Source organism: Phasianus colchicus, chromosome 2 (genome assembly GCF_987193195.1).
Source record: "Phasianus colchicus chromosome 2, bPhaCol1.hap1.1, whole genome shotgun sequence".
Lineage (NCBI taxonomy): Eukaryota > Metazoa > Chordata > Aves > Galliformes > Phasianidae > Phasianus > Phasianus colchicus.
This window is the reverse complement of record NC_143437.1, coordinates 30249693-30266688: the sequence shown is the minus strand read 5'-3', so window position 1 is coordinate 30266688 and position 16996 is coordinate 30249693. Positions and strand designations below refer to the sequence as shown.

At 51.7% G+C, this 16996-nt stretch overlaps 1 protein-coding gene across 1 annotated transcript; it reads right to left on the bottom strand.

Annotated features, from left to right (window-relative positions):
- Window positions 1-11232: 11232 nt before the first annotated feature.
- Window positions 11233-16685, bottom strand: MRPL14 (mitochondrial ribosomal protein L14). The gene is made up of 3 exons (XM_031593822.2): window positions 16486-16685; window positions 13599-13692; window positions 11233-11876 (listed from the first exon to the last, which is right to left on the bottom strand). The coding sequence occupies exons 1-3, from the start codon at window positions 16508-16510 to the stop codon at window positions 11510-11512; spliced, it is 486 nt and encodes a 161-aa protein (XP_031449682.1). The 5' UTR covers window positions 16511-16685; the 3' UTR covers window positions 11233-11509.
- Between the last annotated feature and the right edge of the window lie 311 nt (window positions 16686-16996).

Here is a 16996-nt window from a genome sequence, read left to right as displayed (position 1 = left end):
GCATGAAGCACAGAAGAATGGAGCTGCAGTGGTCCATTCTGCTCCCAAGCGTGCTGCTCTGCTGGGGGGTGTCTTGTAGCAGGGACATGAGGACAGCCCTGGCACACACAGTGGGCAGGGCTGCCTGCAGAGGAGCACAGGTATGCTGAGACTTTGAGAAGAAGCACAGCTCCCATAGATTTGCAGCAGCTCATCACTGCACTCCATTTGGCCAGGATGGATGGATAGGGCACAGGTTCCCCGGGTAGCAGGGTTCCCACACAGCAGGCCAGCACTCGGTGCCAGGTATGTGCACGCAGAGCCAGACTGCCTGCTTGGGGACAGCAGGGCCAGGCCCAGAGGAAGAACTGAAGAAAGCCTCTGCTGTCAGTTGCAGGTTTTACAACCCTCTGTGAATGTCCCCAGTCCCCAAAGTTCCCATGGTGACCATCCCGTCAGGAGCCCTGCTGGCTTCTTGCCATTTTGGATGAGCTGAGGTGCAGGCGAGTATGTCCCATCCCATGCCCTGTGGGACGTGAAAGAGCTCAGCACGTGGGGACCAGCAGCTGGGGCACCTCATGCAGCCCCCTGGCCAGGCTGCAATGGATGAACCAAAGATGCCCACGCATAAAAACAGACATTGCTTTTGGTCTTGCTTGCTGCCTGCTGGTGTCATCACAGAATCATAGAATGTTTTGAGCTGGAAGGGACCCACCTGGTCCAACTCCCTTGCAGTGAACGAGAACCTACAGCTCCATCAGGTGCTCAGAGCCCCATCCAGCCTGACCTTGAGTGTCTCCAAGGATGGGGCATCCACCACCTCTCTGGGCAACCTGTTCCAGTGCCTCACCTCCCTTATCGTGAACAAGAATCATTACAACAGAGGAAGGCCGCTGAAGCAAACGGAAGGGGCTAAGGATGTGAAAAATGTTCCCTTCTCAAACCTGCCATCAGCCAACTGAAAACCTTTTTATTTGCACTGGGAGCCGATGCCAAGTCTCTGTCTGAGACTGGGTTCAAACGCTCCAGCTATATAATCCTTCCAGTCTGGGCTCATAATGGAAATGCCAGCAGACCGTTAAGCACCACGGTGCTGCCAGGTTCTGCTATAATTAAACACACACAGGAAAGGTATAAATAACCAGGTTCAGTGGGGGGCTGAACGATGCACGGGAGCCAACACTACTCTGGGCCAGCTGTGCTCTGCAATGTGGTCAGATGGCCACGAGTGGCCTAAAGGCAGCCAATGCCCTGGGACCCCCATGTCCAGCAGTGCACACTGCAGGATGCTCCCTCTCTCTGCAAGACCAGCTTCATGCACCTCTCCCTGCTGGCTCTCTTCCTAGGACTCCCAGCTTGGTTTCTCTGAGTCTTCTGGGCCAATTCTTCTACATGTGTAGGAGCATCCGGGGAGCTTTGGTAAATAGCACAATAAATATTTGTTTTCAATAGCCCCGCCGCAAGCAGACAATGAGGCGGCCGCCGCAAGCAGACACGCAGGATGATAGGGCCACGCATGTGGCCCCAAACCACTGCAGCCCGTGTCTGAAACCCAAGGCTCGCCTTTCTATTTGAAGACATAAATCCAGCAGGATTAACATTAAAAAGACCCCCCTCAACTGCAACCAGGCGCACGCATGCTCCAGCACACACATACATTTGTGTATGCTCGTATATTTCCCCAACCACAGTCACCGAGCATCAAATCTGGCACTTTCCAAAAAAAGACAAAGCTGTTCCCAGCCTGCAGCACAGGCTCTGACCTCAGCCCGCGCCTCCCAGCTGAGCTAGCAGTGCTCCCAGCCCCCAGAACATGGAGGCAGCGCCGCATGGAAATGTGAGAGAGACGTAATTCCAGAGGATGTGAATGGCTAATTCTGTACATTCAAATGAAACAGAGGGGAAATATACTGAATGGAGCCCATGTATAAGATCATATGAAATGTAAAAAGCCTTGTTGTTCTGCGCACACACTGCCTCTTCAATCCAGTTCTGCTTAAATGCCCATTCTTTTCGTTTGGCATCTCCTTGTCCCTCTATGGCCGAATCAAAAGAGGAACGAAATAATGACACAAAGATTTTTAAAAACTCAGCCCCAGCTGCAGCAGGGAGAAGCCTGAAGCGAAACGTGAGAGCGTACGGCTCTTTGTTAGGGTTTCCTTGGCTATAGAATATGGTATATGAAATGCCTGGCGTATCCCGTTCGGTCCTATGGAGGGAGAGCTCTTAAGGTGGCTCCCCCTGGTTTGGGGCAGCTGTGGGGAGCCAGCCCTGCATTTGCAGGCAGCAAACGTCCCACCTGCAGGACCCCGCACCCCAGGACTGCTCTGCAGGCGGTGGGTGGTCCGGATGGGATTTTTCTTTCTTTATTGTAGCTGCCGCTTTGCATTGGGAAACCTAACTCAACTCTCCTCATCAGGAGATGGTTCCAGTTTATATGGGCTTCTATGAAATAGATGCATTTTTTTCCATGCACACACAAACAGCTCAACACCACCTTCCCCAGCCATGGGCTGAACTCTGCATTTTGGAGCTGGTAGACAGTTGGTGCCCAGATGGCTGCAGGCCCCCAGTGCCACCAACACATCCCTGGCACATCCCCAACACAGGTGGCAGTGCTGTGGGAACTATCAGCCACCCAGCAGGACCAGCAGCACTGAACCACAGCCACTCAGTGAGGCAGGGAGCCGGTCTGAGCAGCTCTGAGCCATGTTGCTTAACCTAAACAAATGCTCTGTAAACATCAACACTAATTCCTTGTCTATGGGCCACAGTGCTTTCCTCTCCAAGGCTCCTCCAGCAGCAATCTGCTGGTGCCCAGTGCGTTTTCCACAGGACCCACCTCTGTCACAGCCACCACTCTGTTCCCTGTAGGATGGGGTCCACTCACAGCCCTTGGGACATACTAGGAATGGGGTCCTCACATGAGTTTCCCCTGGGAAAACCCACTGATGCTGGGATATTCAAAAGCATCAAGGCATCGTAGGCCCAGCAGCCAGCCCTGCCAACTCAACAGGTAACAAAGCCACTCAGCGGTGCTGAAAGTCTTCTGCATTGTGCATTATCTGGGGTAGGCTTAGGCCATGGGGTCCCTGCACATCATGCCAACTCCTGAAGAAGTCTGTCTGCTGGGCTCCTGCTAGCACATCAGATGTGTCACTCGCTTGTCCCCAAGGCTGGTGAGGAGCAGCACATTCCTCCGCAGCCGCCAGAGCTGCCTCAGGATGCTGGCGTGCGTGGCTGGCAGCACGCTCATGCAGAACAGCGGGGGACAGCCAGGGCGGGCATGTGACACCCTGGTTGCTATTCCTGGTCCAAGGGACTGTCACACAGAGCGAGAATCACCCAGCGACAGCACACAAGGCAGGTGAGTCCAGCTGCGGTGATGGCAGATTCCTAATTAGCTCGTTGCATCAGCCTTGCCAACCGCTCACCTTCATTACCCAATGATGTCCTACGTGCTGGGCAGTGCGTGCTCCCAGTTCCCGCTTCCCAAAACCCCTCCATCTCTTCCCCATGCAGGTGCATGACCTGAACGATCCTGACTGCTTCCCAAGGATGGACTGAGGTCTGGAAGAAGCTGCTCGGTGCCACTGGAGCAAGGCAAGCTCCCTATGTGCTGCCAGCGCTCTGCAGAGAGCTCTGGAGGACAGCACCCCACAGGCAGGCTTGGCAGGGAGCACTGTACCTTGGAGCTGTCTTCCCACAGCGGTAGCTGGAGCTGGTTCTGAATACTTAGATGGTTTTAATGTGGAAACAAAAATCCACTAACTGTCAGCTCTCCCCAGCAAGGCACCATCCCAGCGCTCGGCAAACTCCCAGAGCATGGGAGACCTGCAGCTGCCGAGTAGCGGCTCTCACTCGAGCCAGACATGCAAGGGGTGCTGCACCCACCCGCTGTTTGATGATACCCATGTTGCCCACACTGCAAGCAGAGGATCCCACAGGACTTAGGATGCTCATGGAGTGTGGAATCCTTAATGATGACACCTCACAGAGGCAGCAATGCTACACAACTGGTTTGGAGAAGAGGCGATGAGAAACCCTGCATCTCTCTGCAGAATGTAGGTCAGGCAGGTGGAAATGTGGGAACCCTGGGCAGGAACCAGTACCCAACTGGTGCGGCTGGTATCCCAGGCCTGCAGCCACCACAGACAGCCAGGGGCTTGGGCTGTGTTCTGCAGCTTTCCCCTCTGCAGCAGTGGTGCCCGGAGGCAGACTGGCCCTGTGAGGGCACGAGCCCGGGCCATCCCAAACAAAGGCTCTCTGCAAGATCTTTCCTGCACTGCAGGGACATTGGGATGTGTCCCCACCAACGGTAGGAGCAAAGCTTCCTATACTGAAGCTTCCTGCCTGCTCACTGGGCCTTCCCCAAAGCTCCTGCCCGGTGTCTCTGCACCTCCCAAGCCCTCAAACCTTGCCAGGCAGTCAGGCTGCTCCCCACCACCGTCCAGCTGTGCCGGACCACACGGGCCACCACCACCGGGCTGTGCCGGGGCACGGGGCGGGAGGCAGCGGGTGCACGGCTGCATCTCGGCGAGGACACCTTAACGTGGAAGCCTGCGGCCTGCGGCTGCCTCCCGCTTCTCGCACTCGCTGGGAAGCAGCTGACTCGGGGCGGCTGCCAGCGCTGCTGGCTGCTGGATCCGGCCGCTGCAACGTGCAGTCTGACATGTAAACCCCGGGCAGGCCTATGCTAATGGCTGGGGGAGGGCGCCTGGCTCAGGGGCGAGGGGGAACGGAGGTGGAGGCCGGAGCCCAGCCAGCAAATTCCCCCCCTCCGCTCCATCACCACCTCCCCGCATCCATCTGCCTCCCCTCCTCCTCCTCCATTCATAAATCCGGGCGGCACTGCCATCTACCGTAGCGTGCAAAGGCCGCCCCACCACCCTGCTAGGCCTGCGGGCAGCCTGCAGCCCCTCCAGCCCACACAAACCTTCATCCCACCGGCACCCTGCAACCCCCCAGCCCACCTCCTGCACCCTCCAGTGACTCAGAGGGGATCCTCTCCCTTAGTGCTGGCTTGGAGCCTCCATTCAGCCCCATGAACCCCAGTGACAAGCAGCGGGCAGCAGCCTCCCACCCCTAGGAAGCCCTCAGCTCATGTTTCCAAACACCTCCGTACAACCGCAGTCCTCAGTTGAGATGGGGAGATAGGGGAGATGAAAGCCCTACGCCTCATTAATTAGGGCCTGAGGCTTCCAGAGCACATGGTGGCCAGGACAAGGGTGAGAGCCAGCCCTCAGCCATAGGCCCCACTTGGAAGAAACCCTCCTACAGCCAAGCTGCCCCTACATGAGGTGACCGTGGCAGCAGCCACTTTTCCAGCACAGCAACCCCCTTCCAGCTCCCCACCCAGGGAACGGCTATCCCCAGGCACCAAAGGGCAGTGACCCCACAGCCCAGAGGGAAGCCAGCAGGGCTGGGGCTCCCCAGCAGCCCCTACTCCCCAGCAGCCCCCAGGCCCATGGAGCTCTTTGTTCCCCAGCAACAGGCCTGAAGCCAGGGGAGAAGGGGCAGGGAGTGGGCATGGAGCGGCCCCGCAGGACAGCCCACACGTGGGGCAGCGTGTGCAGCGTGCGTGCAGGTGGGAGAGCACACTGCTGGGGCTGAATGGGGAGCACTGTGCGAGCATCTCTGCAGGGAAGGGAAAGAGAAGGAGAGAGGGAGGGAGAGAGGGAAAAAAAAATCCTGTGAGTGCAGCGTTTGCAAAATGAGCTGGCAGTAAATAGCTGGAGGATAGACAGCATCTTGGTACGTGAGGCGCAGCACGGAGAGCTGCACCTGAGCAAGGCTGGGCCACGGCTCGCTCCACCATCACACGTCACCTCCTGATGCATCCTCCCAGCCTGCCTCCCTCCCACCACCCCCTCCTCCACTGTGAAAAGGCAGTGGGAAAATGGGTTCCCCTCTGCGCCTGGCACACAGCAGGGAGCAGGGAGAGCCATGGCTGGGGTTCATTTGCTGCCTCTGCTTCAGGGCATAAGTGGTAGCACCCTTTTTCCTGCTGGGGACCCCTGTGCCCAGCCTCTCCCCACACCCCTCCTCGAGAGCTTCCTCCCTGAGCAATGGCAGCCGTGCTGCCACGCTCCCTGCTTGCCGGTGCCGCTTGCTCTTTGTTCCCCTCGCGGGGCAGCGCACTGCCGAAATCTGCTGAGAACCGACACAACTCATCTCACCCCGTGGCAAAGCAAACGCCAAATCCACAGAGCACCTGCAAAACGCAGCGCCTTTCCCTAAGTGCCACAGGGACGCTCCGAGTGCCACAGCCGCTCCGAGCTCACAAGGGTGACAGCGGGCGCCCAACATCGGGTGGCGGCGTGTCCCCAAAGCCGGCCGTGCGGTGACACGGCCCCGCGCTGGGATGGGGACACGCGGGACGGCGCCACGGGAGGAGCCACAGCCGCAACTGCCGCCTCCCGGAGCGGAAAGGGCGGCGTGGGGTGACACCGTGTGGCCGCAACCCGCCTTGCAGACTGGCGGTGAAGGATGCGGAGGGATTGATGGCTGCCCAGGGGTAGCTATGGGCCCGACGGCTCCGCGAGAGAAGTAACGGGACGAGGTGCTGCACCACGGGCACCGTGCACCCTGGGAACACCGACAGTGCCCTGGAAACCCGGCGGGAACCGGGCCCTCTTATCGAGTGAGAGAGTTCGGCTGAGGATGGCACGGATGGAGGCAGGCAGCTGCCCAACCGCCCTCCGGAGGCATGGCGAGGTGCACTACAGCAAAGAAAGGGTGGGGAGCGGCTACGTGATGCTGCTCAGGGAGAACTGATCTTATTAATAAAAGCTGCTTCTTCCCAGGGTCTTGATAATCTCTCCTGCTGCAGATTATTTACAGCTGTGGAATTTAATACTCCAATGAACAAAGCTCCCCGAAGCAGAGGGAGTGAGCTGTTAACCCTTCTGCACAGCTCACGGCTGGGGTTTGGCATTTTGGTGCCACAGCCACACTGCATTCCAGCACCCAGAACCAAGCCAGGCTGATGGCACAGAGCTGGCTTATCTAGGGGAGCAGTGCCTCAGATACCCAGATTTGCCAGCAGCACCCACCTTTGCACAGCATCAGAGCCGCCTACACCTGCCCTAAAACCCCAGTGTGTGCCTCCCAGGTTACACAGTCCCTTTGCTCTTGACTTGCAAGAGTTCCTTTCCCAGCTGGCAGAACAGCAAGGGTCTCCCAGGGATCTCACTCACGCTTCATCCACCCCAGGCAGCTAGAGATGGAGGTTGTGTAAGGGCCAACTTCCAGTGGCCCAAAATTTGCACAGCCCATTAACTCTGCATTTCCCAGTTCTTGCAAGTCTTTAAGATTCACTCTACTTTCCTCAGAAATGCAAGATGCTACCTGCTGGCCATGAGCAGAACATTTCACCACTGAGTTTTCCAGCAAGCAATGTGAAATGCTGTAAGTGCACTGAGCAGACACCTGTATGCCCAGGAGCTGTGGTGGGTCTGGGCTTGATGCCCCAGGGCCCCTGTCTTCAGCTCACCTGGCTGCAGGCGAGGTCCCTTGTTCTGCAAGGCACATCAGAGGCAGAGCGGCAGGCCAGGGAAGCCAGTAAAACCAGCTGTTTGCTGTTCCCAGCATCAGGAATCATAGCTATAGGGTGCCCAGGGCTGCCAAGGGCCTCCTGGAAGAGGACCAAGAGCCAAGCAGAAACCTCAGGAAGCAAGGGCCGCGATTACATCTCCCATCCTACCACCTCCTCTCTTCATCTCCTGCTCACAACAGCGAGTTCTCTGGTACTGGTGAAGACTAGTAAGCTAGAGCAATGAATTCTTTAAACCTGAGAGATGCAGATTACACGGGAAAAGAGGATTGACATGGGATGACATGGCCCAGCAGAGGACATTAGGTCCAAAGCCTGCAGCTTGCTTTGGGAAGCGTTCCAGTACCCAGCCCCATAGTTCAGGGCTCATGTTTGTTTTTAAAGAACAACATTACGGCACAGAGTTTTATAGCCTTGAGCCACCTTCAGAAGAACCTCGTATTTCAGGAGCCCAGGTACAGCCTGCTTGCAGCGACCACACCACAATGATCAGGCACATCACCTCCCTTTGGGGAAGGTGTGTTTGCTGTTACTGCTGAACACAGTCACCCTCACTGCCACAGAGGAGTGCTCAGGCTCATTTTCAGTTCCGTTAACCAGTTGTACTTGCTGGTGTCCTGGAGCAATGAGTTGCATGGAGTAACTGATGCTATGGGGGAAAACAAAAGCTGGCAAATGAGCCCAGCAACTTGCTTTTGACATATGTTGTGTTCCCCCTCCCAGCCCGCTATGTCCCCTTCTGCCTTCCTTGGTCCCACAGTCCCTCTGCTGTGCTGGCGTGGGGCCACAAGCCTGTCTCCCAGCCTCTGTCTCCAGGCAGATGGAAGCCATCAGCTCCGTGCAGCATCCCTGAGCGATAATCTGTCTTGCCCGTTTCCTTTTGAGACACCCCTTCTCACGGCCAGCTAATCCCCAGAGTTTGCCTTCCTCAGTCCAGCCCTGGGCCCCAGCAGCCAGCTCTACCCCATGTCTTTTCTGGGCACTGGCCATCTCTCCCTGCCCTCGCAGAACACCGTAAGAAGGGACCACTTTCCCTCAGGACCCACCAAAAGACATCTGGTCACATCACCAGGGGTACAGGCACCACGTGGGAGCAGAATCTGACCTAAGTCCCACATCCAAACACAGGAACAGCACTAATCCAGGGACCCAGGCAGAGCTGGCCAGGAAGGCACATTTGTAAAGTTCCGTGAGCAATTACTTGGGGCAAAAATAGGGACTCTGGAAGGACTCTGAACTCCGGCTTCCAGCTTCCTTTGCTCTCCACAGCAGCTTACAGCTCCTCCAGAGGCTGCACAGGAGAGGATTCCTCCTTGGCACCATCCCCTGCTGGGAAACTTTCCCATAGCAAAATCATTTTAATGGCAGAATAATAAACAGGGAGAGGGGAAGGGAAAGACAGCCAGCCTCCTTCAAGGAAAGGACCTGCAAGAATCACTACCCCCAGGAGAAACCAGGTTAATTCCATAAAATCAAAATGCTTGGGTTGGAAGATCACCTGGTTCACTGCATCCCAAGCGCAGCATGGGGCAGGCTGCAAGCCCACACAGGCAGGTGCCCCACAGAACAAGGGTCTGCATGTGGGTCCTGCTCGAAGGAGAGACCCCAGTGAGAAGCTGCCCCTGGTGAGTGCCTGGGATTTGCCAAGTGCAGACAGTGATTTCTGCTGAGGCCACGTTCCTTGTCAGGAAAAGACACTTACAAACTGCAGGAGCTGCTCGGTGGGATGTGCTGAGCTTAGCTGTCTGCATGTCTGCTTATTAAGCTCTGAGGTTAAGGATTTAGTTCCACATATCAGTTTACTTACAAATAAAGCGTCTCTCCACGTTTTAATCTCAAGTCTGCTCTATTGTCTTGCCTGCTTCCTCTGGTGCCCTCTCCCCACGACCTCTATCCCTGCAAAATGCTGCAAAGTTATTAACAAATATTCTGTGAAATATTTAATATCCAAACAGCAGGGTCCACGCATCCCATGAAGAACTCATAGCCCTTATGGTCAGGACAAGAAAAACAAAAAATTATTTGGAGGTCCTTGTGTCCTACCAGGGGACTGCTCCAAGTCTGGAGTTGTTGCTAAGCAAGACCAAACAATCCACTTGAGTAGCTCTGTCAGTGAGTTACAGACTGGGTTAGCTGGAACTAATTGGACCCCTCTTCCACCACGCAGATGGCCTTGAACAGAAACCAAATGCAGCAGTGGAAAGCTATTTTCTAGCCGTAAGTTAGCAGAAGTAAAATTTCTTTTCTGTTCTCAAAAGGATATACATTTTGAGGGAATTTACATCCTCCCATTTTCAGGTGACACACACTCTTTTCTACTTGAAATAAGAAGTTTCCCTCTGCTACACTTCCCAGAACCCCAGTGATCACTGTACCTGGGCAGGAATCCAACCTGAGCAGCCCAAGCAAGACCCACCTTTGCAGAAGTAAGTCTCCAATGCCTGAGGTTGCAGAACAGCTCTCACAGCTCCACAGCTGCAGAAGCCACTAGATGGCCAGCATGCACACCCGGGGATGCTTGGCCAGCAGCTGCAGCTCCTTCTAGGAAACAACAGGAGGGGACCCAGCCACGTTTCTTGCTGCAACCAGAATGCACTGTTTGTTCACTAACCCGCCCAGCAAAGCGATATAAACGTCACCTTCCAGCAAAGAAATCTCTCCTTGAAAGCAACTGTGTTCAGATAGACTGGAAAGACTGACATCAGCTGGGCACCTGCTGTGCTGCTTCATCCAGCAGGCAGGCGGAGGGCTTACTGGCAACAGCCTGGGGCCTGGGAGGGTCTAGAGCTGCAAATCCAGCTTTTTCTGGCCCATGGAAAGCAGCAAACAAGTAATGTGCTGCAGGCAGAGGGGGGTTTTGCCTGTATTGAACTGGGAAGCCCATAGGCTTAGGCTCCTCTGGTTCACAGGGAAGTTTTACTAAGGAGAACAGTGCAGCTCCTTAAAGCTCAATTTAAACACAAATTGTTGTCCAATCCACATTACTTAGAGTAACGGAGCAGGAGAGGATCCAGGCTCTCCCACGTCCTTTTACCCACTGCAAGCACCAAGTTTCTCTGCCTGGCTTCATATGAATGAAGCAGTTTGGCTCCTGGACTACAGTTACCCCTGAACACAACAGCACAGCACCTACACATTGTTGTGCCTAAATTTAGGAAGCACTTCTGGACAATAGCTGGCCTCAGCAATGAGTACATGCTGCTTATCAGCAACAGATAATGGACAAACCTAGGTTCTCTGATGCAGTCTCAAAAAGCTGTATGGAACAATGTTTCTCCCTGTCAAACTTTCAGTCTGAACCCAACCCTTGTACAGTCCAGAAAGAACAGAAGTTAATTTCCTTAGGTTGATCAGGTGGAAAGCATAGGCTATATCCCAGACCTACCACATTCTCCTTCCCTTCCCAGCTCTGCTATATCCTGTTCAACTACACACCATCAAAGTTGTAGGCCATCAGGGTTTTCCCAATCCCATTCACTCCTAAAGTCTTCTTTCTGAGGCAAAGATGTGGAAACTAACACTTTTCTTGAAAGGACCAATAATTCATTATACTGCTCTCATCTCTCCTACTTTATTATAAGTGAATCCATTTTGTACATCCCAGAACCATCAGGCCAGGGACTGGGCTTTGTGTCTTGCTCCAGCAGAACTGTGAACAGCAGAAATAGGGAAAACAAGGCATAGGCAGTACAAAATAATAAGGATTTTCATCTTCTTACTTTAATAACTGGAAACCAAAGTAACACCAGCAGAGCAGTTTGAGTATAGGACCACTTCCCAAACATGCTGTTGTCTCTTCTGGAGAAAAGCAAGGCATTTCAGTACTTAAATTAGCTGTTTGTATTTCATAAGCAGGAAAAGAGACTCTTAATTAACCTCAACTTCTGCGTGTTTCACCTTTTTCTAGAAAAGGACCAAGGAGTGGGTACTGTAGGAAAGGGTATGAACAGGATTGCCAGAAATCTTTCTTAGCTCTCATACAAAGTTGCGGGCAATGGCCAAAACTTTGGAGAACTCTCCTTCTCTCCGCCGCAGGATATAAGGTATGGGTGTCTTTATTCTCGTTCCTAACGGATTTCCGTTGTCTTCTATGAGCACCACATTGTTAGAATCAAACCTAGGTGTCATGTGAGGACCAGGCATCTTGTGTCCTACAATCAAAGCCTTCTTCTTTTCTCCTTTGATAGCCAGAAGGATCTTATCTCCTACTTTGCCAACTCCAGTCTTGTTATACACGTGGATACACTTTGGTGGCCGGTGGTATGGCGCGTTTCCCAAGGCACTGTTGTCCACCACTCGCACGCGAGTAAGTTTCTGTATTGCTCGGCATGCTCCACTGACACTGGCAAAAGACAGGAAAGAATGAGAGACAGATCTCCCCAGTAATCCTTGGGGTGCGAGGGCAAAACCAACATGGGATCTTGTCACTACAAGATCACTCAGAAGTCGCCAGCGACAAATACATACCATATGGATGACACATTCATTGCATTCAATACGTTCTTTGAAAGCCAGATGCTACTTTGAGCTTTGCACACTCTTCAGTAACATCAAACATAAGACAACTGTTCTACTCTGAAACACGACTAAAAAAAGGAGTGAGGAGTGGATTGCATTTACTGCCTTTTTTTTTTTTAAAGCAACTGTGAATGATTCAGTTCAACTTCAACTTACAAGCAAAAAAAAATGTGCTTGCTTCTCCCAGAACCAGCCTACAGAAAGCTAAGACTCAAGTCAGCCTCTTTTGATCTTGTACACAGTACCCAGCAATTTTCTGACCAATCTCTTCTCAGTGAAGTGCATGAGGTGCTCTCACCAACCTTATTCTGCTCTCAATGAGACCTCTGAGTCCCACTGTGGCTGTACTAAGCTTCTGCTAATTAGAATTGCCATCCCCATGTGGGAGGAACCCAGAAAGAAGCATTCCCTTCTGTGTCTGCTTGCACTGTGGGATTATCAGGAGTAAGAAATAACAGGAATACACTGCATGGTTCTAAATTAGTAGATATGACTTTGACTACACTTGGGAGCAGAAAGGATAAGCTGAGAATTTAACTGCCCTTTCAGGAATTGTTCTTCTTTTATCACACCCCATCCTCTGTCTGCCAGGTTATGGTTGCACAACACAGAAGGCAGAACAGCAGAAGCTGGAAAGGAGTATTGCCAAAGGGAGAAAGGGAAATCTAGGCTGCACAAAGTTAGGAAGCAGTAGTAGCAAACTCACAACTATGAATGTGTGACTGCCTGATTACTGCTAGACAAGATAACTGCACAAAGTGGAGTTTTCTTCTCATTTCTGACACAGATTTAGGGTGGAAACCCCCACATCCAAAAGCAGGCTCACCACACAGGAATGATTTCCCAGTTCAGGTTGCTGACTTGCCTTCCAGCAGCAGCACTCCTTGCCTCAGGGTCTTCACCTCCTTCTCATTGTCAGTGCATATCCTTTAAATACGTGGTGAAGGAGCTGAAGACGTGTGCAGCTGGATCTTATACTTACAAACAAGGAAGATTTGGGATGTGAAGGCTGATGTCAGCCTTGGCTGCAGAGACCATGAGATAGTGCTCAGGGTCTTATATGGAAGAAACAGGGCAATACCCAGAATTCTGTTCTGAATGTCTAAAGTCCTGGACATCAAGAAAGCCAACTCTGATCTCTGCAAAGATCTAGTTAGAGGTATCCTGTGGGTTAGAGCACTAAAAAGTAAGGGAGCCAAGAGAGTTGGTTCAAGTGCCACTTCCTCCAAGCTCAAGATCAGTGCATCCCTAAGAGTAAAAATCGGGGAAAAGTGGCAGGAAACTCACATGGATGAGCAAGGAGCTCATGTTAAAACTTAAATGGAAAGTTTAGAGAACATGATTTAAACTCTGCAGACATTCCATGTTCTGACTGCCAGGAACCTGCATTTGTTTGGGTTCATTTTACAATCTGCAAAGAGACTTCTATGATATTTTTCTCATATTACTCTTTTTTAATTAGAAACACTATATCTTATGCTAGATTTACTTATTAGCATCGCTTCCAACCAAGAAAATAAAACCAAAAGCAGGATTTAAAAATCACCTGAGGTGTCGCTGGATGACTGTGTTGCTCAGATGGGTTAAGGAAAATCCCAATCGCCTGTGCAAGAGAGCCATCTGGATTCTGGTAAGCTGCCCTGTTAAGAAATAAGAGAATTATGAACTCTGGGCATAGTACAGAATTTTTTTCACTTCCTTTTTCTTATGGCAATCACACACTAGGGTCTCAGCAACTTATTGTACTTTTGTACTCCACAGCATACAGGGTTCTAACAGCATCACTAGCGTGCTACAAAGCACAGCAAGAGCCTCTGCCTGAATTCAGTAGAGAATATAATTCAGTAGAGAATATAATTCAGATGCTTATACTGTAAAGCTGAGTTCAGTACCCCTGAGCTGCAGTCTTCTCACAAGGTTAAAAGCTCTTCTGTGCACCGTGAACCATGTAACAACAAACAAGCTTCTAATTTAGAAATTAGAGTGACCAGTAAAAGCTACCAGTGTTGCCTACAAGACCAGGCAAAAAGCCAGAGATGCTCTGCAGACTGGCATCAAAGCATCAAGAAACAAGCTGCTAGACAAACACAGTTCAACCACCAATGAGGGAGTGCCCCTTATACAAGCTGTTGAGCATTGTTTGGAGCCCAGCATCTCACTCCTACCAATCTTGCTTTGTTACAGCTGCCCAGAAGGAAAAGCTTCCCATGCCTTCACAGTGCTTGCTCAATCCCAACCAAAACACTACCCTGATCACTGGGTAGAAGAACCAGGTTACAAGGCTAACCTCTGAGATGACCACACCCTCTTCCCTAACTGCATCCCTAGTTGTTCCCTAGCCTCATTCTGTCAAACCGATCAGGACCAGCCTGCTGAGTCAGTCACAACAGCTTATCTGATCCCAGCTCACTTTGCCAGACATGGGTTAGGAACAGTGACCCAGGCAGCTATGGCAGCACATCCAAGCAAAAGCAGGAAGCAGCAAGGACCCCGATGCCATCCTGTTTCAGGCCAGCTCACATAGAGCTAAGGCTCCTCTCTGACTGCAGCTTGCTGTGTGCTCACCTAGACCTTGGCAGCATAACCAGCATTTGTCCTGCTTCTCTCCTCTCTAAACACTAAAATTATATGGACCACTTATCTCTCTTTGCTGGTGTTGAGCATAAGGCCAAATTCTGGAGCCTCGTGTTGTAAAACAGTTTTGTTTTTTTTTAATAAAGTTGACCTAACTTCTCCTTAGAGCATCCTGAGCGAAACATGCATTCTCCAGTACGTGACAAACCATCTCAGCTGTCACCCAGGCAGGTTTGGAACAGATAAAAGCTATAATCAACACTTACATTTAGTCGATAACAAAGCCACATTTCTATTGGGCAGAAGATAAAGTCTCCAAATGACTCAGGGTATCCGTTCTGATCTCACCTCTACCATCCCCTCACTAAAACAAGACCCCAGGGAGGCTGTATTTTTGCAACACTGCCTCACCTAAATGTGCAAGCCTAGCAAAAACAAGGCCCTGCAGTATTTACAGTGTTGCTAGCCATCAAGGCCTGATTACCTGGCCTTGCTGCTAGGATTGCTACACAACTTCAACTTAACTCCCTTGCTGTAATCCTACACCCTGTGCCGGCAGGGAGAACAGCCCCTGTCCTGTTCTGCACATGGGTGTACTGTTTCCCAGCGCGAAACTCAAACCCAGGGTACAAGAGTGCTCCTAGTTCCTCCAGCAGCACAGCAAGGCCTCGGAGCCCACCAGAAGACCTAAACTAGCAGCACTGAGTCAACCTCTCTACTGCCTGAGAGGTGTGTTTTGGGGAGTCCACCATCGCCTTCACAGCTACATAGGGCTGACAGAGCACTGCTGGCCTGAGCCTGGACTGCAGGGACAGGGACATGCTCTGCCCACTGTCAGAGGGACAGCAACACCGCAACCAGCTCAGTGTGCTCAAGGCCATGTGTCAGAGCCCCAGAGTGCTGCCTAAACTCTGAACTCACTACCCAGTCTCAGGAGGAGTCACCGCTTGTTTCTGCCCTGTGGCAGCAGTGAAGGTTTGAAGTTACAAAACTTCTGAGTGAAGCATCAACAGTTTAAAGCATACAAGGACTGTTTATTTTTCCACATGACTCAGTATCCCTTCGCTGCTAGGAATTATTCCTCAGTATATTAAGATGTGTCATAAACTAAGAAACTTTGAATGATTGATTACTTGGAATGCAGCATCCTGTTTGGAATTGAGTAAACAGAATATTTTCAGTGTGCAAGAAGGTTCAGGGCAGAAGGAAGAATGCTTCTGTGGCAAGGAGCCCAGCATGCAAGGAAGGGTGCAAGTGGGTTTCTGAACAATGAATCATATCCCTAACTGTTGGAACAAGCTAGCTTCCCTTCCAGAAAAAGCCTACCCTTTGGGTCTGGTTCCAGCACTCCTCGGACTGGCCCAGTTCTACCTCATTCCCTCTGTGGCTGGAACAGACACCTGATCTTCTCTGCCCTTCGTTTTGTCCACTGTGGAGGAGCTAAGACCAAACTAAACTTGCAAGGGCAGAGAAGTCATTCACTGCAGCACAAGCACTCAGAGCTGGTGCCAAAGGCTGAATGCTATTAAGGAGATGAAAGTCCCCTCCCTTCCAGAGCTGATGCTGTCTCACACCTTCTGGAGAAGGCTGTGCTTAGCACATGCTTGGGTAGTGCACATGACCTGGCTTTGCTCCCAGAGGTGTATCTCAGACTGTGATCCCTTATCCAACTTCACTGCTCAGAGTCAGATGGTATCCCTATAACCGTCAACCATGAGCATTTGTGGACAAACTCCTAGGAAGTCTGCTGTTGGTATTGCCCAGCTGATGAAGAAGTGCACTCTGCCGTAGCCTGGACAGGAAAAATAGCACTGGTGCTTTGCATTTAGTCATTAATATGCTCCTGATCAAGGAATTACCTTGGAGGAGACTTTTGGAGGTCATCTAGTCCAACTTCCAGCTCAAGGAGGATTAACTTCAAAGTTGTTCACAGTAGGCAAGAGTAGTATTAAAAAGCACCTCAGTTCTAGCAGTGGCTCTATCACAGGGCTGGAGAGACTCAAGTTCTTGAAATCCAAATCTTAGAGGCACTCAGCTTCTTCCTGCTCCACAAATCAGTTAAAAATTCACAGAATTCAGACTGAGTTCAGATTCTGAAAAGGGGGAGGAGTCTGCTAATCAAATACTCACTGGGGTGACACAATTTCTTCTTCACTGAGTCAGTCTCAACACGCAATAACTCGCTATGGCAAACACTCCCTTCTCATCTCAAGGACCCTTCAGCATTACCACGTCCAGTGCAACAGGCTGACATCAAGTTCAAAAATCATACCACAAAGGGGCTCGTCATTAGTTTCACACTTCTGGGAGTTATTTAACCACCGCACCATTTTCAAGTGCCATATTACAGCTACTACTTTCACCACCTTC

Coding starts and splice junctions, on each gene's coding strand:
- MRPL14 (XM_031593822.2), bottom strand. CDS start 16,510: ATGACCTCCAAAAGTCTCCTCCAAG. Junction 13,693..16,485: donor CTCCAAAAGTCTCCTCCAAG/GTAATTCCTTGA, acceptor ATTTCTTAACAG/GGCAGCTTACCAGAATCCAG. Junction 11,877..13,598: donor GTCATCCAGCGACACCTCAG/GTGATTTTTAAA, acceptor GTCTTTTGCCAG/TGTCAGTGGAGCATGCCGAG.